The 25290-nt window shown below is 39.0% G+C and overlaps 1 protein-coding gene across 1 annotated transcript; it reads right to left on the bottom strand.

Moving 5' to 3' along the window:
• Positions 1 to 4923: 4923 nt before the first annotated feature.
• gsg1l (gsg1-like) lies at positions 4924 to 23259 on the bottom strand. Its single transcript, XM_046865516.1, has 5 exons — positions 22565 to 23259; positions 16204 to 16251; positions 11001 to 11153; positions 8572 to 8683; positions 4924 to 5915 (listed from the first exon to the last, which is right to left on the bottom strand). Exons 1-5 carry the CDS (start codon positions 22851 to 22853, stop codon positions 5591 to 5593), a joined length of 927 nt encoding a protein of 308 aa, XP_046721472.1. The 5' UTR covers positions 22854 to 23259; the 3' UTR covers positions 4924 to 5590.
• Positions 23260 to 25290: the final 2031 nt, after the last annotated feature.

Genomic DNA, 25290 nt, shown 5'->3' with positions numbered 1-25290 from the left:
GCCTCCTAGAGCCATGTACGCCTCATAGAGCCATGTACGCCCTTCTAGAGCCATGTACGCCTACTAGAGCCATGTACGCCCTCCTAGAGCCATGTACGCCCTCCTAGAGCCATGTAGACCTCCTAGAGCCATGTACGACCTCCTAGAGCCATGTACGCCCTCCTAGAGCCATGTACGCCCTCCTAGAGCCATGTACGCCCTCCTAGAGCCATGTACGCCCTCCTAGAGCCATGTACACCCTCCTAGAGCCATGTACGACCTCCTAGAGCCATGTACGCCTCCTAGAGCCATGTACGCCCTCCTAGAGCCATGTACGCCCTCCTAGGATATTGAAAAATGTGATCTACCCACCATATTACTTATCAGGATGAAGGGGTTGGAGAAATGAAAACACAAAAAACACAACGCCCCACTAGTAATTCATTCTAAAATAACTTTTTTGCAGTGCTGCAGCATGAGCAAGCACTTTGTAATGGATCCAAATGAACTTTTACTTAGTGACATAAAGCAAGCTTTTTTCCCCCCTTCATTAGGACTCAGCGCTGTGTTTAAATGCCACATCATTATTAGTTCAGCTCACGGGCTGAAATGGAGCCACGAGGCCTGATGAAATAAAGAGCGTTTCGGTGCGTAAAACTCAATAGGGACAAATGAAGTCCTCTTTATTCCAGCGCTAAGAGATAATCGTTCATTGTTGCTGTCCGACTTTTTTTTTTTTAATTGGGACATTTCCCTCGGCTGTCGTAACTCCTGCGTTGGCGGCGACCCTTCGTCAAACAGGGCCAATTGTTAATCGGATAAAGTTTCGAACGGTTTGCAGTTCAAATGCGGGTCAAATGCTGGGACAGGCGCTTTATTAAGACGCTAACACGATCCACTTTCACATTTTCGCTCAAATAAGTACATCTCTAAAAAAACATTAAAAAAATTTACATTACTTTTTTTTCTCTTAAACCTTCACATTTTTATTTCATAACGAACGATGGATTTTTTTTATCGATTTTTACTTACAATTACTATTTTACTAGTTTAGTTACACAAACTTACTGATAATCACTTCATTATGCTGCTGTTAACTTAAAGTTTGTGGACACCTGATCATAAGATTGGTCTTTGCTTCTTTTTGAACATCCCATTCCACATTAAGTTCTCATTTGCTCTTAGAATAATCTCCACTCTTTTGGAAAGATGTTCCGCTAGATTTTGTGGAGATTTGTGTGTGGAGAGAAGGCCTGGGGTGCAGTCAGCATTCAAATTCATCCCAAAGGTCTTTAATAGGATCAGAGGCCTATAGCAGAAGATTTTCCACTCCATCCCATTTAATGTACATGTTCATGGAGCAGGTTTTTGTTCAGTAGAAGGTCAAATTTCAAGCTTCCAAATCCAAAGGCGTCCTATGAAATTGTGTGTCTCCAACTTTGTGCAAACATTTAGGTGTCCCAATACTTTTGCTAATGTAATATAGGTTATCGTGTTTGTATAAAGTCACTGTCCATTTGTCATACGGGTTGCTTCAGGCTAGTCATGTGCTTTTTTTTTTTGCTTTTTTTTTTGCTGCGTGCATTTCTTTTCATTATTTGCTGCCCTATACTGTGTTCAGCTTTTTGATTCATTTAGCAATTTATATCTATTTATGCAATCAATATCTATGTATGCAATTTATTTCTATTTATGTCTTAGTGTTTTTCAAGTCAGAGAAAGCACATCAGGTTCAACCAGTTGTTTTCCTGTTTTATGGTCTTTTTTTTATTAACCATAAAAATTTTTGGATTCCCATAAAAAAGCTCACGTGGGCTATTCAAGGGTATCTACACGTGTATCTACTGAGAGTAGAACTCAAACTATGTGTTTCTAGTGAGGAGTGAGATTACGAGAACTATTCTCTCTTCCTCTCTCTCCCTCTATCTCTCTCTATATCTCTCTCTATCTCACTCGTTTTTTTTCAGATTCTCTCATATTTTCTATTTATAGTTCCTTTTATCTAATGCACAAATTTCTGAGCGGCCGTTCAGTTTCACATTTCACTGCAAAATGAATTCTGCATAAAACTATGTTTGTGACAAAAAAAAATCTTGAATCTTCACAACATCAATGTTGAAATGAGCACAGCAGGATTGGCTGGAGGATCATCAGGAGATGGGTGGAAGAAAGGTTAGATGAAGGTTTCAGGGTTATGATGGTCTCTTTCCTCGGCAGCAGATCATCTCTGTATGACTGTAAAACATGACAGTAACACGTCCCCATCAAGATCTGTTGGTCGGTCCACTAGTGTGTGTGTGTGTGTGTGTGTGTGTGTGTGTGTGTGTGTGTGTGTGTGTGCTACCGCTGTGATTGAGAGCAACCGATGAAGCGAGAGGAATTGTAATCAAAGAGCCCAAGAGGGTATTAATCAGCCTGACAGTTCTTTTGCAGGCACAACGATACAAAATACCCCACCATCTGTGTCACAGGTGTGAGACGTATTGTTCGTTTTTCCTGGCACAAGGTCCATAAACATCTGAAATCAGAGGCATTCGGTTTCTCAGGCCACAATGCTGAGTTTGTCAAGCGTCGTTGCTTCAATCCATTGTAAAAATGGAAAGAACATTCACATCAAATCTGCTTCTGGCTGATTATATTACAGTGGACAAACAATAGATGGGCAGTCGGTGGTAGTGGCTCCAACAACTAATCCAGTTCTCCTCATAACTTATATTTTCAAAATTAGAAAAACTCTTATTCAACATTAAACTGAACTGTATTTCAACTTTAAACATTATAAATCTCGGTTTTATTATATCGGATTAAATCTCAAATAAAATTCAATTCTAAATGAACTTATCGAGCCTATTCTCAAATTTCAATACAAAATATTTTTTCACATTTATATTACTTTTTTAAAAACTTTTTTTACTTTTAATACTGCTATTTTCTGTGTTATATTTCCCTTTGGCTGAAAACACTTTGTTTGGATGGGCAAGATGTAAATTTGCCCACTGTTGCTGCTGGCCCTGATCCACATGAACTGCTCTTGTGAAAGTGGTAGCTCGGTAAATAAGATGTTGGACCAATTGGAAGGTTATGAGTTCAAGTCCCAGCATTGCCATGCTGACACTGCTGGACCCTTGAGCAAGGCCTTTTCCTCATTGCTCAGCTGTATAACTGTGATAACTGTAATTTGCACATGCCATACATGTAAAAATGTAACTGTAAATGTAAAAAGCTCTGCCTTTAGGAGGCGTACTCACTGAACACTGACTGGATAAAGTGTGGGAATCAATCTGAGATAGAGCCTAGGAAAATGCTGTAGATGATGCTTCCACCACCATGCTTCATAAATCCTAATGAACTGCTTTTGAATTTCAGGTTGTAACGTGACAATATGTGAAAAATGTTCAGTGGTAAAAAAATGATTTTTATAGTCCTTGTTGCTTGCTGTCATAATGTCAGACTGTATGACAGTCAAAAACTGTCAAGAAAAGACTTAATCTGTGACACGTTCAGACCCGCTGCTGCGATCTGTTGAAGTCACAAAACTAGTCTCGAAACTTCTAAACTATCCTTTTCAGAAATGAAACACAGGTAATCGGGCAAACACACACACACACACACACACACACACACACACACACACACACACACACACACACACACACACACACACACACACAGACACACATACGTTACTTGCCATTAGATTATTTCAGATGAGGGATAAACATTTTCAGAACCAGGAATGATATTTAGGTATTTAGTTTGTGTGTGTGTGTGTGTGTGTGTGTGTGTGCTGAAGAAAAAAAGACAAAAGCTATAAATCCGTCCCAAAAATATTTTCATCAAACGATTGCAGTGCATACAGAGATACTAAGATATTTAATATGTTTAAAAGCAGAAGGATGTATTCCGTGACTCGTACATGAATAGTAATAGCATAAAAACAAAATAAGAAGCGAAAGAATAAAATAAACAGGCCTGGGACGCTGACCGGCCGGCAAGTAACAAAATCAAGAACTGGGCTAATCTAATCAACGGGTTCGAGACGACGGAACTGTCGAGTGCTGGGGTGCTGTGGGTGATAAATGCAGCGTGCTGTGCTTTTGTAGGGGGCAGAACGTAAACACTCGGCTAATCTGCTGTTTTCAACACAAAGGCATATTCATTCATAGAGGACATTCGAGATATACAGTTTAGTATATTTATTTATATACACTATATGGACAAAAGTGTTGAGACACCAGACTTTTCCAACCATGTGTTCCTCAGAAAAACTGTTCCTACAACGTTGGAGGCACACAATTGTAAAGGATGCCTTAAGATGTACTAGCATGAAAATTTTCCCTTTACATGAACTAGGAGACCCAAACCTGTGTGATGTACATAAAATCAGCTCCATGAAGATACGAGTTGGTAAAGTTTCGGGAGTAGTTTTGTAACACGCCAACAGATGGCAGTACAAGGCTACACACAGTCACAGGGAGCGCCGACCTTCATAAGTCAGTGTGCCAATAGACATCGTCCTGTGTACACCGGGAGCTGTGCGACTAGTTCTATTCTGATCACGTGTCGGTGTTTCTGACCACGTGTGCACCATGTCACTGAGCTCTCCTTACACGATCTCACTTCCACACCAACCCTACTCAAACTAAAACACTTACAGGACACTTTTCAGAACGCTGAGAGCTCTGTACTCCTATGGACTATTTTGAAGGTGATGATGTGTAAATGTAGATAAATAAAGTACATTCTTGTTAAGAGAGCTAGTATCAAAACCTTTTGATACCACCTTGTGTATATAGTTATAGGTCGGAGTAAAAGATCTACTGCTATAGAGCTTCAAACCTATTGAACACCTTTGGGCTGAATGTGAACGCTGGCTGCACCCCAGGCCTCCTCACCTTCTCACCTACATCACTACCTGCCTTTACTAACACCCTTGTAGCTGAAGGAGCACAAATCTCCACAAAATCAAGTGGAACATCTTTCCAGGAGAATGAAGGTTATTATATGTAAATGTCAAATGGGATGTTCGAAAGGAAGCACATACTAATCTTATGGTCAAATGTCCTAAAACCTTTGTCCGTATTGTGTACACAATAGTAATATAAATAATGCGAGACTTCTATATAAGGCAGTGCCTATAAAAGCATTCTTCTTCACATTTGTGTCTAGCGATGGTGTCTGCAGGGAACCTCAAGACTTTTTTCTTTTGCCGCACAAAAAAAACTGCGTCCTTGGAGCGACCTTTGCCAGTTATATGCATATAAAGAAATCACTAAAATGTCACTGATTATATTACTAACCCGTATACACCCTGTCGACACCCAACGGGTTGTTGTTTTGTGTGGCAGTGTTAGTGCACCTTTCAAGGCTTTTCACAGTTCATAAGCTGTCATGTACTTTACACAATTCGCAATGAAACAACCATCGCAATTTTAGCATCATTTTCATTTCTTTTTTACATAGGCAGAAAATATTTTAGCTGTCATCAAATATAAACTCATTGCTTTATACCCAGAAAATAGTTCCATCATGACTGGAGAGTTCTGCAGTTCTCAAGTTGTCTTTTACCCACGACTCAAGACATAAAAAATGTCTTCAATGCTAGCCATCCTTAGCATTGCTCCTCTCCGAGAGAATCTGCGTTGTCTGCCATGTCTACGGAGGCTGCCTGGGAACGCATCTTCCCACGCCCACTGCTGTAGGCGGGACCGTGGGCACCACCGTGGCCTGGAAACAGGTCCAGTGAGCTGGAGACGGACTGTACGGTGCGATCCTGAAAGTAATGGAAGGCCTCTTGGTCGAGGAATGCCTGTTCCTCGCGGAGACCCTGCTCAAAGAGCTTGCGCTTGTGCCGGAACTCGATGACCGTCTTTGTGTAGGAGTTGAGCGTGGTGACCGAGGCAGCCATGCAACACGTGAAGGATCCCCATGCCATGCTGAGAAAAGACAAAGCAAAATCCGTTTTCAGTTCGTGGTACACATTAAGTCAGGGGTTTCCAAACTAATACCCATCCCACATTGGGAACGGCCCTCTAAACCATGCCAGAGACATATTTTGAAAATTTTATTTTAAATATATTTCTTACTCATATCATACCTGTATTACAAAAAAGTTTGGCTTTCAAACTAAAATGTCTGATAGTTGATTGCTTAAATTAATCTCCACAATAATTAATTTTAATAAAGTCACTACGGCTCATGACATTTTCTATTACAGACCCGCATTAAAGAAAGGACAAATTATGTGGCCCTCACAAAAAAACTTTGGGGACCCTCTGCTATGGTATGCTTATCCTTTAAATTATTAATTTATTCATTTTTATTTGTATAGCGCTTTTTTACAATAGACATTGACTCAAAGCAGCTTTACAGTGATAAAGCGGTAATAAAATAATGTATACATTTGTTCCTTATAATTGTAAGTTTGTCACTAAAAAACATTGTTCTTTTTTAACAATTTGTACAACTACCTGAATATTGGGTTATAGCGAATAGTATGAAACTGACATGAAACTGAAAAAAAAGTGTTTTTCTATTAACATTCTTGAGTCCATTCTTGTCTCTTGAAAAGTCTAGAAAGTGCAAAAATAGCTTGTGAGTTTGAGAAAATTTGCACGACACCCTGATGGATTTTAAGCAGCCTGAACTGCAATTTCCTCCTGATTTACAGGTTTGCAGTTTTATTACTTTGAAAGAGACGGGCAAAAAGAAAACACACTCACACATGAGTAAAAACTGGGGAGAGGGAAAAAAAATGCTAAAAGAAATTGGCCAGATGGCAAAAAACAATTTCATCCAGAGCTAATGGATGGCAGCAGAGCATCTGTGGTAATTCAGCCCAATGTAAATACCACTTTCATGCCTGTCAGAACCCAGAGAGCTCTTACCTCAGCACCGAAACAACACGAACCATTCGTACAAAAGATTCAGCGCTGATTTGAACGGAAACATACTGATACATACTGGAAACATAGTGCTGGATTCATTAATCTCTGTGATTTTTTGTAAAGATTAAACATTTAGTGCAGCTCTCATTCGTTATGTGCTATGAAGGGCATTTTGTGGTCACTATACATTTTTTAAAATGATAAAATGGTTGAAAGTTTACGATGTTTAACCTGAGAGAGAGCGCTAGTTACAGATGATGGTAGCTTAAAGCTAAGGTTTTGTTCATCACAAATCAATGTCCTTAAAACTTTTAAGATTTTCTAAGCTAGTCAGGGGTCTGTGTGTGTTTTTAAATATTATAGTGGTGAGCTAGTCAGGTTTTAGCTAGCTTGCTCAAATACAAAGCCTTGCACTAGCTAGCAAGCTTAAAAGCATGGCTTTGTTTAAGGCTTCTGTCAGACCTGTAGAGTTTATATGCTAGTTCAAATGTATTCATTTAGCAGCGCAGACAGATTATGACACCCTGAGGTCACTTTGAATTTCTGAGGATGATGATAGTGAGCTAATCAGCTAGCAACAGTTACTAACTCAAATGCAAAGCCTTGGTGTAAGCAGAATTCTTCACTCAGACCTGCAATGTGTTTTTAAAGCCACGTGTCTAGTCAACAAAAGTTTGAAGCTTCTTTCCACAAAGTGCCATCAGAAAGAGACCAAAATATTTAAAGCTACATTTTGTGATGTGTGTTTTATTCTGAGGCAGTGTTGTGAGAAAGGTTGCACGCTAATGGGAATGGATTTTTTTTTTAACGATAGAAGTCCATTAGAGCCAAGCGCGTGTGCTGCAGAATCGGGTCCAAACACCCACACGCTTCTGACTGCTCCTACTTTAGCACGATTCATTAGCCCGAATTTTCGTTCGGCTCGTGGCACGAAATGCCTTTTGCGTCTTACCCTTTTCCTCTGGGGGCGAGACGTTGGCGCTTGCAGAGTGGAAATAAAACTGCGAAAGCCGGCTGAAATGCGAGAGCATGCCCTGGCGCCCACTAAAAGAGCATCTTAATCGAAGATGAGGTATTTCTCATATCAAGTGCCATATTTATCATAAAACAACATGTAAAGTGAGCTGGATTGTGAAGTAGAGGAATGCTGGGTCAGCTTGGCCTTCAAACTATTGGCAAGTTTTCTTTAGAAGAAGGGTGAATCGAATGAACAAAATCAATAATTACTTGAAAAATTGGTTCCGTCTTGGGCACAGATTAGCATGATTTTGTTTCACTCAAAAAAACGTTGAAGTAAATGCAAGATAATAGCATGTGCTGGATCAAGTGTCATTTTCTAAGCTGACGAATCCCGACTGTGGAGGTCATATAGCTTTAAATACACCAAGTACAAATGAATGAGAAATACAACTGTCTGTACAAGAAGCGAAATTAAAGGCATCATTGTCTACATGTAGACTAGTATGCACTCAAGTTTGTTGTTTATTTTAATGTCCAAGTCTCTTGTCTCTCTTTTTTTTCCCTTAGTCAGTCTTTTTATTCGTAAAAGAAAACAGTGTGTTTACTTGTGCCAGTTCTTTGACAATAACACTCTTTTCTAGTAATACTACTAGATCCTGAACAAAATTAATTCAACAAAATGTCTGTGCAGTGTTACTAAGGTATAGAGAAGTTGTTTATACACTGTGGTGTGTGAAGCACTGACCAGAAGGACCAGCCGTAGTCCCAGGTGTGCGGTCTCCAGTCTTCGGGCCCCAGACTGACTGTGATCTGGAACACCTGGGTGTACATCATGTGAGCAACCATTCCCAAAAGTCCTGGAGGAGAAACGTTTAGAATTCTGATTCAAACTTTTGCTCGGGTGTGAGTATTGATGCACCAACAAACATCTTTTGACGAACTATGATATTCGAATTTTCAATTCGAGTCCTTCACTTTCACTTAGCTCTAGCGAACCAACAGTTTTTATTACAATACCAAAATCTTAAAGATGATCGATCATCATGGATTTTTTTTTATTCAGGAGGTCAATATGCTTCCCACTTCAACTGACAGAGCTCCCACACAAGGTGTTATTAGAAAGCAAAGAAACCTTTTTTTTAATTATATGACTGCATGTTTAGTGCATTTCAAAATTTTGAGTCCAGCTGGACTGTAGGTTTGAGTCCACACAAGGGATTTCTTAGTGTAGGAAGGATTTGGAGGACGTGTGTGTGTGTGTGGATTCAGGTTTGTATACTCAACATGCCTACACAAAGCAAGGCGTTATGAGTCACTGGAAAAATGCTGCATCTTAGAATTTTTGTGGATAGTATAACTAATTTAATTACGTAAGAACACACACATGCTAAACTGAATTGGTGGAACTTAAGGCATTGGAGTTTGGATCGAAAGGTTACGTGTTCAATTCCCAGCACCACCAGGCTGCCACTGTTGGGCCCTTAAGCAAGGCCCTTAATTGCTCAACTGTATGTTTAACTAATATAAATATAAGTCGCACTGGATAAGAACATCTGCCAAATCTCATAAATGGAAATAGAAATGAAATGCGTTCTCCTTGTACAGGGCTGGGCGAAGGAGTCCAACGGACAAGTTACTGTAGCTAAAATTGCTAAAGAAGTCAGAACTGTTCAAAGAGCAAAAGGGGGACCAACACAATATTAGGCAGGTGGTCAAAAAGACATGCCTGATCAGTGTAACTGTTTCTGGATACATGCATCTGCCAAATGACTTCATTGTAAATGCAAGATCTAGTTTGGGAGGAAGCAGCTGAGATATGAATGCACAGCATTGAATACATCTTCTGACTTTCATATAGTTTGAAGCCCAGTCTGGCCGACTTTTGGTTCTTAAAAGTTCCTCAGTGCACAAACCTGTACATTTTATTTTGAAACAGAATGGAGTTTATACTCGAATATGCAATTTGATACAAGAAGTGAAGGTGAGCCAGCCTACACCCAGTCCTGCTTCGTGGTGCTGATTGATAGCGCCAGCGTGAATCTCTTTAATCTGTGTCAGTAGGATGAACCGAGGCTCATCTCTGGGTTGGAGATCTCTCCCCGACCGGATGCTGCGTCTGGAATTAGTGAGTATTAAAGGCCCAAATGAACAGAGCTGGGGGCCGGCTGGGCAAATCAAATAATCTCAATTCAAAAAGGAGCAGCTGTTCCTGGCAATCTGACAGGCGAGGGATCAGGGAATGAGGCAACCGAGGCTACGATGTTGTCTCACTTTATTTTCGAGAGGTAGGAAAAAATCAAATCTTCTACATCTGAACGGGTCAAATTGGTTCGATTTTTGTACCATAACTGAGACAATGCTATTCTTATGTTCCTTACATACAGTGGGGATGTATCGGTGTCTGTCTGTCTGTCTGTCTGTCTGTCTGTCTGTCTGTCTGTCTATCTATCTATCTATCTATCTATCTATCTATCTATCTATCTATCTATCTATCTACTTTACAGTTCGATGGACAGATATATACGTAGTTGGGTTTATATGCATTGAGATGTGTTTATATGGATTAAATAGGCTAGATAGAAGGATGGATGGATAGAAATGGACTGATGAGCATAATTTAGAGGGATTAAATAATGTGTATAACGGATTTTGATGGATTGAAGCATGTGGATAGATGGATTGTTGAGATGGACTAAAGTGTGGATGGATGTATAGTGATGGATTGAAATGTAGAGAGATGGATTTAGATGGATTGAAGGGAATAGGTAGCTGTGTTTAGAAGGATTAAACAATGTGGATAGAGGATTGTTGAGTTGGATTGAATGGAGTGTAGATGGATGGAGATGGATTGAAGAGTATGGATATACAAACAGATGGATGGAAGAGTATGGATGGATGGATGGAGATGGAATGAAGAGTGTTGATAGAAGGGTTGAAAGAGGAACTTTATAAGTCTCTAATGGTAAAAATAGAAGTTTCCCCTAAATAAAGTACTTTAGTAAGATACAGTGGAGTTCCTTAGGATCTACAGAAATAATGCTTGAGAAAAAAGTTACATTAAATCTTTAGTTTCTCATGTTATTTAATTTATTTAAAATAGCACACGTCACGTCGCCCAGAGGTATACGTATGAGTAAGGAGGAAATGTATAACAGTTTTTTTTGGAGGAGCTACCTGACAGCACCGTGAAGACGGCGGCGAAGGCGTTGAGCTTCAAGCCATCGATCACGTTGCTGGAGTGAAAAAGCTCCAAGCACATTAGACTGAAGCCAACCACCAGCAGCATGATGTATAACACCTCGGAGACCACTGACAGCCAAAGGACACCTGCGAACCCATACACACACACATACACACACTTGTGAGCACTCCACCACTGTGTAATAAATGTAGTCATTTCTGTTCTTACACTCATGTAGTGGTGTGCGGCTCGGCCTTCATCATTATCAAACAAAACTGCATTTTTGTCACTGTGAGCGCAAGGACGGTTTCCGAGATGCTGGATATCTCCACATTAGAAACAGCAAATTTAATACTGTCTTTCTCATATCTTCATGTGCGATCTGTAATCGCTGATCTGTAGTCGCTTTGCTGCCCTGTTGTGTTCACCTGTTCAGTGTTGAAATTCTTACTTTTTTTGGGTCACAGTAACACAAAGTTTATTAGTGATTGGATTTTTCTAGAGGCTTGCAGTCTGAGTTATAATCATCATGCCCTCTAACACTTGCAACACTTTTCTAAGGATCAATTCCACCTACTCAGAAACTCACCACCCCACCATGTTGGTGTGTTCATGATCTCAAAGATAGACTTGCTTATGCTTTGGCTTGAATGGAAAGATACTTTGAGACAACATAACAGTTCCCACCTCCCCTCAGGCTTTGAACAATTGATTTATTTTTTTTCGAAAGCGAGCTGGGAAAAGCTCTTATCAGACAGTCCCAGAAGTTATCAGCACTCTACATTCGCTCGCTGACTTATAACTTGGGGGAGAGGACGGTCATAGTTTCAGTCTTAATCAGATGGTTTTAAGTTTCTGATACTGTTACTCCTGTCTAGATAGGGTGGTCGGTGATAGATTGGTAGGTGCTTTTTGAACAACCAATTCCATTAAAACCTCCACTCTTCTGGGAAGATGTTCCCTAGATTTTGTGGAGATTTGAGACAACTCAGCCACAATATTATTAGTAAAGTCAGGTGCTGATGTAGGTGAGATGAGGAGGCCTGGGGTGCAGTCAGCGTTCGCATTCATCTCCAAGGTGTTCAATAGGGTTGGAACTCTAGATCTTCTGGAGCAGGTTCTACTGCATCCAAAGTTATTTTATACAATTGTGTGCCTCCAACTTACCTGTGGTAATAGTTTAGGGAAGGAGTTTGTAGAGATATAGATATGTCCCAAAACTTTTATTCATAAGTGTAGATATATAGAAGATTTCTATATATAGATAAAACTGACAATTTTTTTACTATTAACATTTGTGATAATTAATATTTGTATTTTTTATTTTTAATAAAATGCCTGCTTGTTTAAATAATATATTACATTTTATAAAAATAAAATAGAATAAATCAAATCAAAGCAATATACTTAATATATTGATTAACTTAATTAATCTATTAAATTGGCAGAAATTAAATTAATTAAATTAAATTAATGGAAAAATTACATTAAGTAGTTTACATTTTTACCCCATACCCCATTTGGGTAATTTACAGGTGTGTGTAAGTATGATCTACTTAACTGTTCTGCTTATTTCAGCATAACTTTAACTTTCGTTCATTCTTCATTCACTGTGGAATTATTAGGATTTTCTCCTGTTAAGAGAAATTTTTGAATCTGGATATAAAACGGTAAAGAATCCATAGCGCTAGCATGGCATCTATCACCATAAAATCAGCCAGATGCAGCTCTACCTCTGCCATGTTAATCTGTATTCTATGTGAGTCTCAGAACATGCCTCGGTCTCCGTAATTTTTTTGATACGTCATATTCAAGTAGCAGCAGCGGTGCTGAGAGAACACACTCGAACACTTTAGCTATTCTTAGCTAATATTTTCTATTTAGATCTACATAGAAAATATTGGGCACAAATTATTGGTCATTTTCTAAATAATAATAAAAGTATAGTGTATCTACTGATAATTATATATAAATAAATATTTTTCACTGATGCAATTATGTTCATACAATACTTGTATTTGATCCACACTTTTTTAATCAAAGCATCACATAGTTACTAGGTATTAAGTTCTAGGTGTTACTCGGTACATAGGTACTTTCATGCCGAAGAAACTGATGCGAATCGTTGAATCTTACCATCCCTAGTAAATAATCTTGGCATGTGAGCGGCAAACATCTGGATAGGATACAGAACTTCCAATATATTTCGGGGTTGAAACGAATCTCAGAAACGAATCCCATCCAAAATAAGGCTTTGGTTCGCTTCTTCTCCTTCTCCTTCATAGCTGTTTACTCGTGTCGATCTTGGAAGGGTTTGGATCTTGTCTTGCTTGCACTCGGTTCAAAGGAAAGTTTAGTAGAAATTGAGTTGATATGATGGAAAGATCTCGAGATGTGACAGAAGCGTGTAATATTTATTTCCAAAAATGAAAAATCTTTCAGAGTTGAAGGCTGAGGATCAGTTCTTTGTTCTTCAAAAGCAGACAAAAAAAGTTTGAAGTTCTCTAAAAGTTTAGAGGTTTCTCGACAGGGTTCCAGAAAAATCCAGAAGCCCATTAAAGTTCTTTGATCTCAAAAGGGGTTTGTAGATGACAACAAAGGTTTCTCAAGAGTTCCCTGGTAAGCTAATTGTTATGGTGCTTTGGGGGGGGCAAATGATTTTACACTCATTAGGACAATGTTTTTAAAGAGTTCATTGGATAGTTAAGGCTGCTTGTACATTTCAAATCCAAACCAAATTTTGAAAAGAATGGAACAAAATAACCACAATCCAAAATATCCACTAACATTACAGTGATCTTGTCCTGTGTTCTATGATTTTCACATCACACTCTTGCATTATAGTTAAAACCTGATAAAAAAATAAATAAATACCGTTTTGTTATAACCCAACAATTTCCCTAAAATCCTGATAAAATAATGAGTTTTATATATAGTAAAATTCTGAGTAGAAACATACATTTATATGGTCAAGCTTACTGCTAAGACACTGCCTTGGGATCCCAGAAATACCCTGGACGGGAAACAAATCAGTGACACTGGCGAGGTGAGCTTGGACACACCTGACTGTGTCATGAGAACAATCATCTCGCCGAGCAAACCCGGGCTTGGCAGCTTATTCACGGATAGATAAGAGCCTTTGGAGGAAAGCATCACGACGACAAATGGGCTGTACAAGAGTGATACCATGCATTAATGCTTCTCTCTCGTTCTCTTTCTGTCTGTTACACACACATACACACACACATTCTTACAATCACTGCTCTTCAGCCTAGCACTGATAGTTCCATCCTGCTTCATACCTCTTCATGAATACTTTCGTAAAAAACACCCCACCACCAAAAACTCTTCAAAAATACAACACCCATTCAAGTCTAAGCTCATCTCAGTGGCTCTGTTGCCATTTGTTCTACACATACGCACTGACTGAGATGTTGTTCTGACATTATTCACAGTCAGCCGGTTCTAAAAACCAGCGGGCCAGTTCAGACGTTTCAGACTGGGCTGTAACGTTTATAGCTCTCGTATATCACCTCGGATAGTTGCTGAGCTTCTGCATATTCTTAAGGAGCCGTCAGCACTGTCTGATCAAATATTCGCTGCCATAAATACGCCTCCGTCTCGTCACTTTCCTAATCTGTCTTTCCACAAATCGCCGCTTCTCGCCGGCAGCTTTACACCTCGCACTATAACACGAGATGAGGGTTTGCTAAGTAACTTCATGCAAAATTGCACTTGGCTTCTTTTCAATTTCCCGTCTACTTTCTACGTCCTTGAGTTTTACCCTGATAAAGTCTCGTACCTGGTGGATTTGGGATTGTGCTGTTTTCTTAGTCTAAAAGCTCCTCAAGGGTTCTTTGGGTGTCTCTGCTAGCTATAAAAAATGGTTTATAGGTTTGGATTGTTTGAATGCTAATTTTGCTGCAGGGTTATTTTGTATGAAAAATTTGCAGTCCTGGTTTTCCGCAGTGGTTTTAGGTTCAAATTTCAAAGGCAGATGCTCCTAAAGGGTTCTTCAGGTGGGTAACTGTTCTACAATTTTACTAAAGCAGTCCTCATTAAGTAATTTTATTTTAGACTACCATCTTAAAAGGGTTCTTTAGAGAAAAAAATATATAGAATAAACTTCCCTTGAAAATTTTTCCTCTGTAGTTTTTGGAATGGTTAATGGTTCCACTTTAAAAAGAGGATTCCTTCAGGGTTCTTTGTCAGTCCTGAGAAAAGGTTTCTACTGTGATCTTGTAAATGACAAATGTTTCCATTATTTGAAGACAAATGCTCCTCAAGGGTTCTTCGGATGAGAAATTGTTCTCTGATCTTACTAAAGGAGTCGTCATGGGTTCTTTGGATTAGTCATTTCAGTTCTACTATCCTAAAAGGTTTCTTTAGACAAAAAAATAAATAAAAAAGCTTCTTTCAGGAATTCTTTCTCTGTGGTCCTTTGGATGGCTAATGGTTCTACACTCTCTACACAAGAGTTCCAGAAAGGTCATCTGAGTCCACTTGGTGACCAAAAAGTAGTTACTGGTTCTTTGTATGAAAAGTTTATTTTACACCAAAGAGTCCTGTGGAAAGTTCAGGGTCCTTGTAGCCATATTTGTAATTAGCTTGTTGCTATTTGAACTGTGACACTGATTTAAAAACATATCTGTAGCATGCCATTGTTGTTTTGGGTTTTACCACTAAGGATGAAACTTTGTTTGAAAAGCTGCCATCGCTGCACTTTACCTCCCCATTTTTCTTCTAAAACTGACAGAGTTGTACATGTTTGGATCAATTGGTTGTGATTAGCGGCAGTCATTGGACACAACCCATGACCTGCTAGCATAAATCTTGCTCACACACACTCCCATGCAGATGAATGCAAAGCAAGCTTGTTCCTGATGTACTATTTGTCTTAGCATGCGTTTCGATGGTCTTCAGTTCGGGGAGGTCAGGTGTGAGTCAGCATGTTGTTAACGAAGGACATATTTCACTGCATAAATCGTAAACGGAAGCTAAATTCCTGCGTCACAACATTTCTGATGTATCCCTTAAGCCTACAAAATGTTTTACAGTAACAAAGAGGACTAGAATGGAACTTAATATTTGCTATAAATATACCCTCAATCAGAACTGATAGTAAATGTGCAGTTTTTCTTCCAGGTGCGATATCAGACGAGTCTCGACGCTGCTCTAATGACACTCATTACTCACCTCGCTCTGACGCCGGAGCCAGATCAATGAAGCTCCTGCATTTCTCACCTGAGGAAAAAAAAAGAAACCCAAGTTAACCTTGGTGTTAACATGTGAGCTCTGAGAACACCAGATTATTATCACCAGTCTTCATCGATTTCAACTTGAACATTAAAAGGACCAAGTTTTATGCCATAAATAATGTAAAAAACAAAACAAAAAAAAAAAACTTACAAACAATTCCCAACTTTTAGTTTTTGGAAAAGAATGTCATCTTTGTGTAAGTTATTCTTTAGGTTGCAGAACATGCAAGAAACACATGAGTTTATGTTCTCATTTACATTTGGTATAGTAGCTATAAATGCCCTTTCTACGCTCTTTGCTATTGAGTTAAAAAGAGCAATAAAATGCACTTTGAGGCCATGAAGTATCAACATTTCTGGCCTAAAGACTTGCTATGTCTACATTAATACATGTACATTAAAAAAAAGGGGTTTCGTCTGAAAACACTCACATCCCTGTACTGGGTTTGAGCAAAACGTAAAACGCGCCGACCGGCGACATTTACGCCGGTGTTTGTTTACTTCCCCGGTTTTTTGAAAGGTCGCTGCTTTGACTTAAAATGCGTTTTCGAACGCCTCCGTTTTTACAGTCCACACTGCGACTTTTCCACTTTTGAGAGTGTTTTCAAAATCTTTTTGTTGACTGAAAAACACCGTCTCAGTGTGGACGCGAATCCAAAACAGGAGGATATTAATAAGCGTTTTCAAACGAAAACGTATTAGTGTGGACACGGCATTTGGTGTTAAATATCAACACGTCGCTTCCGTGTTTTCATAGCTGCATGTTTTTTGGTTTTCTTGTCCCCACCCCTTTCTTGTCATTGGTTTAGCCTGATAATGCATCCTAATTCATCTTTAATTTGTTCTCGATTGTGTATTTAAACCATTGCTTTTCAAACGTTCCAGTATATGTTTAGTTCACGTCCTTTACAAAGCCTCGTTTCTTGCCTGATTTTCTTTTTTCATGTTCATGTCGTGACTTCCTGCCGATCACCGACTCCGACATTTCCATTTTCAAATAAGGAATATCCACCTGTGATATGACCTGCAATGCAATTAAAGTTGACCTTATGTGTCTTAGGTATTTTCAAATACGCTTTCTTATTCAATTAAAGATTGTTTAGTTGAACCGTGTACGAGTCTGCAATAAATAATAATATCTCTGTGAGGGAAAAAAAAAATCGGAATTATACTTATGATATAATTCTGTTACTGTATTTTTGGAGACAGGCGAGCGAAACAAACCCAAAAGGCACAAACAGAAAAAAGAGATAACTAGATTGTTTTTTGGCAAACTGCCCCAATCCTGTCTCGAGCTCGACTTCCAATTATTTTTGTGAGAGCGATGAGCAGGACTACCCCCCTTTTTTTTTCTCAGCTCTTTTGATACCAGGACTCTAATCGAAAGAGCCCATGGAGCTGAGGAGCTTGTTCTCCAAAGATGAGGACTAGGACCGAGGTCAGACACAGGTCAACCCCAGCGTAATTCCCCTGCTTCTCCTTCTTCAGCATTCCCCAGAGTGAACGGAAATACACACAAGGAGAACATCTCCATGTGGACCGTCATTCACGCTCGAAAGTCTCTCAAGAATCTCAAACGCAGATTTTATATAAAGCTGTAGTTTGTAGTTTTGTGTTCAAACAGTTTCAAGTGCAGTAATAATGTGTTGTTTTTTCTTTAAAATTAATTTCCTAATGCATCATATATTATTTTAACAGGACAGACGTTTTAAAGTTGTCTAGAAGGACTTGGCTGTCCTTGCAAGGCGAGTTTCTTTAAGAGACAAACGCTTGTTAAAGTTTTTTATTTCTTTAAGTTACTGTGGAAAAAACACATGGTGAAAAAATGTCGATAAAAGATCTCGACATATAAACCCATTTTTTAAAGTGTAAAAGCATAGGTGATGCTAAGAGAAAGAAAACCTATACATTTGATTTAAATCTCGAGACTGAATCTGGACTGGAAAATAATTCAGTGTTCTAGAAAAGTCATGTGTCCCAGTGGTTTTGTCCATATAGTGTATTTTCTGCAATGTCTCCACCCCTGGCTGATCATTGGTCTCTTCCTGTTTATACTCCCTGGATTTGTATTTGCTTTGTGATATGTTTGCGTTCTTATACCCCCTGCTTTATCACTGTTGTTTTCCACTTGTCTTGCCACTTGTATTGTACTTGGACATGCTTTTCTAAGCCATTGGTTTCAGTGTTCTTTTTTCCTCGTATGAAGGCGAGGTGTTAGCTCAGTGGGTAAGGGTTACTCTGGGTTACTGATCAGAAAGTCTGGGGATTCAAGGTAGAACTTTTGGGGCCCCTAAACAAGGCCCTGAACCCCTCAGTGATCCTGGGGCGCTATATCATGGCTGAGCCTGCTCTCTGGGAATTTTACTGTGCTGTAAAGTATATGTTTAATGTAAATATTAAGAGCTTCCTTCCCTTCACATTATATTTATGACATTTGGCAGACACCCTTATTAAGACTGACTTACAACTGATCAGTTGAGAGTTAAGGGCCTTGCACAAGGGCCCTATTTGGCAGCTTAGCCATGATAATGGTGCTTCCGATTCCAATACCAGTCCAATACCACTGAGCTACCACCGACCTATTCCATTTCTTCTCCCATATCTGTGAATTTGACCTTTAAAGAGCAATGTTCCTGACCTCCATATACAGAATAAGTATCTATCTGGCAACACCACAAACCTCAGGAATCTTCACAAATATTTTTTGGCCGCTAGATTAAAATTTGTAGTTCGACTCCAGCTCCTTTTCCATCATTACCATGCTTAATATCAATTAGCCAAAACCGCGATCATGACACCAGTGTGATGCATAATGTATCGCTCTAATCTTGCTAATATAATATACTGACCGAAAACCTTAAATGTGGAATTAATGAGGTTGTCTGGCCTTTCGATCGCGGGGTTAGATTGACTTTATCTTCTCTCACTTAGAGGGCGGCTGTCTAAATAATCAGCAAGACTGATTTTATTACCTTTTTTTTACTGAGAAAATCACTTTAGTGCGTGTTATATATGTAGGAATGTGGTCTATTTTATTTAAAATAAAAGCCTGCCATCGAATCGTCAAGTTCTACAACTTAATCCGTAGTCTCTGCTCTTCTTTTTCTTTCTCTCCGCTACCTTGAGCCTGGTTTTATTGGATTTATTGCTGTGTTTTGGACATCATTACAGTCAGTCAATTGTGTGTTTGACTACTTTGGCGATAATATCATGTGAAGTCGTGTGAATTTCTTACTTCCTCTGCCTCAGACTCGTACCGTATGAATCGCTAATGAACCGTCAGAGTGTTATGTCACTGTACAATCCGGCTCTCCACCTAAAATTCACCATTAAAACTCATCTGACAGCAATTTGTAGGCATTTTTCTGCAGAGATCTTGGTTTAAAAAAATCCACTTTTTCCACGTTGCCTTTTCTGCTGGGGGTTTTTGTCCACAATGAGATGTAGGAAATGGTTTAGTTCCGAGATAACAAACCATCCTATTTCTGTATTGTTGAAAAATTAGGCAGCCAATCAGCATCCAGCAGATCAATCCTTCAAAACCTCCAAAATCCATTCCTCCATCTATTTGTTTATTCACTGTATGGTAATTCAGGTCAGGTGTCCTAATACTTTTGGCCGTATATTGGTCATTTGTTATTCCAACCATCCATGCATTCATTCGTTCATTCGTCACCTTATTTCCCTGTCATGCTATCCAATCGTTATTCCATCTACTGTTCGCCAATAATGCACCAATCCATCCATAATTCCATCTATCCTTCATTCTATTGACTGCTTTTGCTATACTGTATCAATCCACCTATTATTCCATCTATCCATTTCTTCTTTTATTCATTCATGCATTCATCTATCCATTCTCTTATTTTTTCATAGTTCCATAAATCTATTATCTACCAACTTATCCATCAATCACACATTCTTCTGCTTCAGCAATACACAAGTCTATTCAATTATCCATCAATCTAGATGTCTATCATTCCATTCATCTATTCATCCATCTTTTCAACCTTCCATCCATTGTGTTTGCCAATTTTGTATCCATTCATCTATCCCATCATCCATTGTTCTTTTATCCATTGCTTTGAACAGTACTGTACCAATTCCTTCATTATTCCGCCATTATTCCATACAGTCATCCAGTGCTTTTGCACTACTGTATCTGTCCATTCATGTATCCATCCATGTATTCATCTAGTCTTTTTATCAGTCATTTCTACCATCAGTCCATTCATTCATTTATTTATTCATTCCTTTTATCCACTGCATTTGACAGTACTGTAACTATTTTTCCATTATTCCATCAATCCACTCATCTATTTACCCACAGGTTTGACAATACCGTATCCATCCATCCATCCATCCATCCATCCATCGATTCATCATATTTGTTTTATCAGTCATTCCTACCATCAGTCAATCTATAAATGTGTCCATTTATCCTTTCATTCACTGTTTGACAATATTGTATCTATTTTATTTGTTTAGCACATTACTCTCGATCCAGAAGTGAAACAAGGCGATATTATTTTATCATCTGTATGAATTCTCTCAGTAAATTTCCAATTCCAATTCCAATAAGCAAGGGTTTCAATATTTTGTGCACTGTTTCACATTCCTGCTCATCTGCTTTTCTCAGATTTCCTCCGGGTTAAACCTTAAATCTCAGATAATGTTCTAAATCCCTGTGACAGGCGGCTGAGTGATCTCCATGTGTGTGTTAATTCAAACCCTGAGATTGTTTTATTAAGAACAGACATACATGAAAAAAAGACATGACTAATAGTAGATCAGGCTCAGCTCTTGTTACTGCTAATATTCCTTGCATTTCTTTTCCATTTTTGTCAAAGCTAATAAAATAATATGCACATTTATATAAATAAACAGAAATAAATGAATAAATATAAATACTAATTTAAATTAATTAAGTAATGACAAAATTATATGAACAAAGAATGATTTAAAGCACAAAAAATAGAATAAAATAAAAATTAAAGTCTAAAAGAAAAAAATCCTGAAATGAAATAAAATAATTGCATAAATAATAAAATGTTCCTTATATAAAAAAACAAAGCTAAAAAAAGTTTGATATACGTCTGTGAGAGTGTGTGGGATTCTTGCTAAATGTAAATTGGTGTGAATGGTATTTAAAAAAAAAAAGAAAAGCTCTAATAACACTCCAAAATTTGCAGTTTCAAGTTGTTAAGGGAATAAGAGGCCATTTTGGAGTTTCTCTTTTTAACTGTTGCTCTGGGCAAGAAATAAAATATTAATGCTGCTGTAGTGTTTGCACAGTCAGCAGATTATTTCCATTAGTAACAGGATGATGGCAAAAGCGTGCGTGGTGGGTAATAATTACTGTACACCTTCTTGCGATAAAAAGTTATTAGCAAAATCACGATAATGAACCAGCATTCTGACCGAGAATACAGATAAAAAAATTAATAAATAATCATGTGCAATTTATACTTAAGCGCCATAATTGTCAAATTAATCTTAATTATTACTTTGTGTTTGAATGAATGTGTAATTAATCAATCTAGACTGTATTTCCAATTTTAGGAGGTTATACAGCTACTAAAAAAGAGTGGAAAGTGAAAGATCTGCTTTATTAACTATAATATCAATTAGCTATGATGACTGCAAGCATTCGATTTGCGAGATAGCAGCACTATTTACAAACAGCACCTCTAGTGGCCGGTTCTTACAAAAGTAAACAAAAATATATATTTTTAATTATTAATAATAATGAATGAACTAAAATGACTTCATAAATAATTAATAATAAAAAACGAACATACTTTTAAAATGTTGATACAGTCGGTACATGCTAATTCTATTAAACCCCTGCTGAATGCTGATTGGCTGATGGTGTCCATAATTTGTGAGTGAGCCAATCGTTAATGTGTATATATATATATATATATATATATATATATATATATATATATATATATATATATATACACACTTAATATAATACAGATGCCCAAAAAACATTCAATAAACACACTAAAATCGGGACCCCTGGGACATTAGAGTCCAAACATAAACTTTATAACAGGTTATGTCATGCTGTCATGATGTCACGTGAAAATGCATGGCTTAACACACTGGAATTCGTCTTCTCTTACTTTCCACGTGATCGCACGTTAAAGAAAATCGTGTGAAATTTGACGTTTAAGGTGTTAAGCAATTAAGAATGTGCAAGCCCGACTTGTTATATATGTATTTTTTTTTTGTTTGTAAGTGATTCCAATAAGAGACGTGTTTTAAAAGTGACGTGTAACTCGCGGTACCTGCGCCGTGGATGTTCTCCTCGCATGAGTACCAGATGCCCGCGTGGAAGCGGCGGAACAGGAAGCGGTCGTCGCCGGTCTCCCAGCTGTAGTGCACTTTGGTCGGGTCGGTGTCGTTTGCTCCGTAGTCGATGCAGTGGTGGCGCCGCTCCTTGCTGCAGCTCGGTTTCGGGACCCGCTGCGTGCCCTGGCACCAGTACGCCGTGGCGAACGCCGTGCTCGAGAGCAGCAGCGCGAGCAGGTTTAAGCCCACGGAGAGCAGCGCGCGACATCGGCGGCTTGTCTTCATGGCGCGCGAGAGGTTAGGCGCGCGCGGGTCTCATGCGCGCGCGGGCGGCGGACACCGGAGACGGACACCGGAGACGGACTGGGGAGGGAGCGCAAGCGCGCGAGAAAGAAAGAGAGAGAGAGAGAGAGAGAGAGAGAGAGAGAGACCTGGAGCTCGAGCTCATCCAGGGACCCGTTTAACGGTGCGCGTCTCAAGGGCACGAGGAGCGCGCGCGCGCGTGTGGAGATGCGAGCTCGGCTAGAGCGCGCGCAGGACTTGATCAAACCGTGCGCTCTTTCTCTTTCTTTCTCTCTCCCCCTCCTCTCTCTCGTCATTTACCCCTATCTTTCTTCCTTCCTTTCTCTCCCTCCCTTTCAGTCACTGTTTTTTCTTTCTCTTTTTTCTGTCTTTCTTTTTCTCTATGTCTTGCTTTAGTCCACGCTTCACTCACCGTCAGTCTGGTTTCCTTTCTCTCTCTCTGTCTTTCCTTTAATCTTCCTTCTTTCATGCATCTCTCTCTCTCTCTCTCTCTCTCTCTCTCTTTTACCTTCAGCTTTAATGTCTTTTGTTAATCTCTTTTCTCTTTCACAATCTTTTTCAATCTCTGTCTGTTTCTCTCTCTCTCTCTCTCTCTCTCTCTCTTACTTTCTCTCTCTCTTCTTCTCATTTATACCTATCTCACCTCTTTCTTTCTGTGTTTCATGTTTCACTCCCTGTCTGTCTCAATTCCTTCCTTCCTTCCTTCCTTCCTTCCTTCCTTCCTTCCTTCCTTCCTATTTCTGACTATCATCCGGCTCAACACACTTTCACAGTACATACAGAAACCCAACAGTGTCTGAATATGAGGTGGCATCAAAAAGTTATTCTGGGGTGAAATCACAGACGTGGAAACTCACGTGGTCAGAATAGGGCCAGTTACCACCATTATTCTGGAAACTTTTTGATACTAATTCAGCGTTCACTTTTTAGCAGGTTCCTCTTGGCCATTGGCAGGGAAGCAACTGCGTATTTGCTTGGCCACTGGTTTAGATTTATAAAGGATATGAAGATACCTTGTAGTTTAATCAGTAAAAAATCAGTCTTTACCTCAGATTCGGTATGGAATGGATATGATCGCGCTACAGTTCATTTCTTATCGCACTGCACGGCAGACATCTCTAAGGATCAATTGCTTGTGATGAAATAGTAATGCTATAAGCCGTGTTCAAAGTCTTAGCTTTGCATCTACAACCTTTCCTGTCTATTTTTATTTCATTGGAAATGTTGTCTAGAAATCTGGGAAGCTCCTTCATCATTCTTTAGTCATTTCATTTGCACGACCTCTGATAACCTGAAGATGACTATAGGCTTTTTCCTCATTTTAAAGAAAAACACAAATAACTAATCACACGTCCAGCACTGGCCATTTCACAGAGTCTCACAAAGACCAACGTTTTCGAAAAAATAAAACGTGAGCGTTGCGGAAAGGATGCCGTTTGACCCCAGCCGCCCTGCGCTCCTCATTATTTTGTAACTCCATCCAGACGCAAGCACGTGGGCAGTAAAGCAAACAAGAAACCCAAGTAAACAAGCAGCTTAAGCCTATCTCCCCAACATTTCCATAAAAGACAAAGCACTGTGTATCGATTGGAACAAAACCCTTTTCGTCTCACGCCATCCTCCCACAACACAAATTTATCACTTCACCCTTAATGGTCACTTTCTAATCAATAAAAAAAAAAAACACAGTGTATGGGATACGTTCTGCGAGAAAGCAAACTACATCAATGCAAATATCTCGTAATGGCGTGATGGACGTTTAGAAATCGGCGACCTCGATGACCCTTAAGCAAGTTGTAAGTCACTGTGATGAAGCTTTCATGTTCTGGATTCCGATTGGATTCATTACAAACTGATGACATGACACGCTGTTAGCATGTAGCGATAAACTGATAAAAAGCACTAAAATTTGTATGTTGGAAAATTGCTACAGTATAAGAGTAATAAAACACCTCAAGACATGGCGTGATAGTAAGATAAACGACTACGTCTACGGTAATCCGCCGTTTTTGTCTAAGAACGTTTCCGATCGTTTCCCAAAAGTTGCTTATCCACACTGTAACGTCTGAAAACGCTCAGGTCCCTGTACATTTCCGCCTGGCGTTTATTTACTTTCCGGCTCTTTAAAATGTTGCTGCAATGACTAAAAATGCGCCATCGTTTTTTTTTTTTAAAAGCTTCCGTTTTTTTACAGTCCACACCGTAACGTGAAAATAGCGTTTTCAAAACGATTTACTTTGGAAAACGTTTTTATTTTATTTATTAATTTTTTTAAAGGTACATTTTTGTTGACTAAAATCGTAGAGCAGACGAAGGACCAAAACATGGAAAAAAATTCTGCGTTTTTCAATGAAAACATATTAGTGTGAGCATCGCATTAGTAGTGTGTAGTAGTAGCTTCTTTAAAAGCATGAACACA

The sequence above is a fragment of the Silurus meridionalis genome, chromosome 14 (genome assembly GCF_014805685.1).
Source record: "Silurus meridionalis isolate SWU-2019-XX chromosome 14, ASM1480568v1, whole genome shotgun sequence".
Taxonomy (NCBI): Eukaryota; Metazoa; Chordata; class Actinopteri; order Siluriformes; family Siluridae; genus Silurus; species Silurus meridionalis.
Note: the sequence above shows the minus strand (reverse complement) of the source record. Positions and strands in the feature narration are given on the sequence as shown.

Coding starts and splice junctions, on each gene's coding strand:
- gsg1l (XM_046865516.1), bottom strand. CDS start 22,853: ATGAAGACAAGCCGCCGATGTCGCGCGCTGCTCTCCGTGGGCTTAAAC. Junction 16,252..22,564: donor GGAGAACATCCACGGCGCAG/GTACCGCGAGTT, acceptor TTTTTTCCTCAG/GTGAGAAATGCAGGAGCTTC. Junction 5,916..8,571: donor GACTACGGCTGGTCCTTCTG/GTCAGTGCTTCA, acceptor GTCTTTTCTCAG/CATGGCATGGGGATCCTTCA.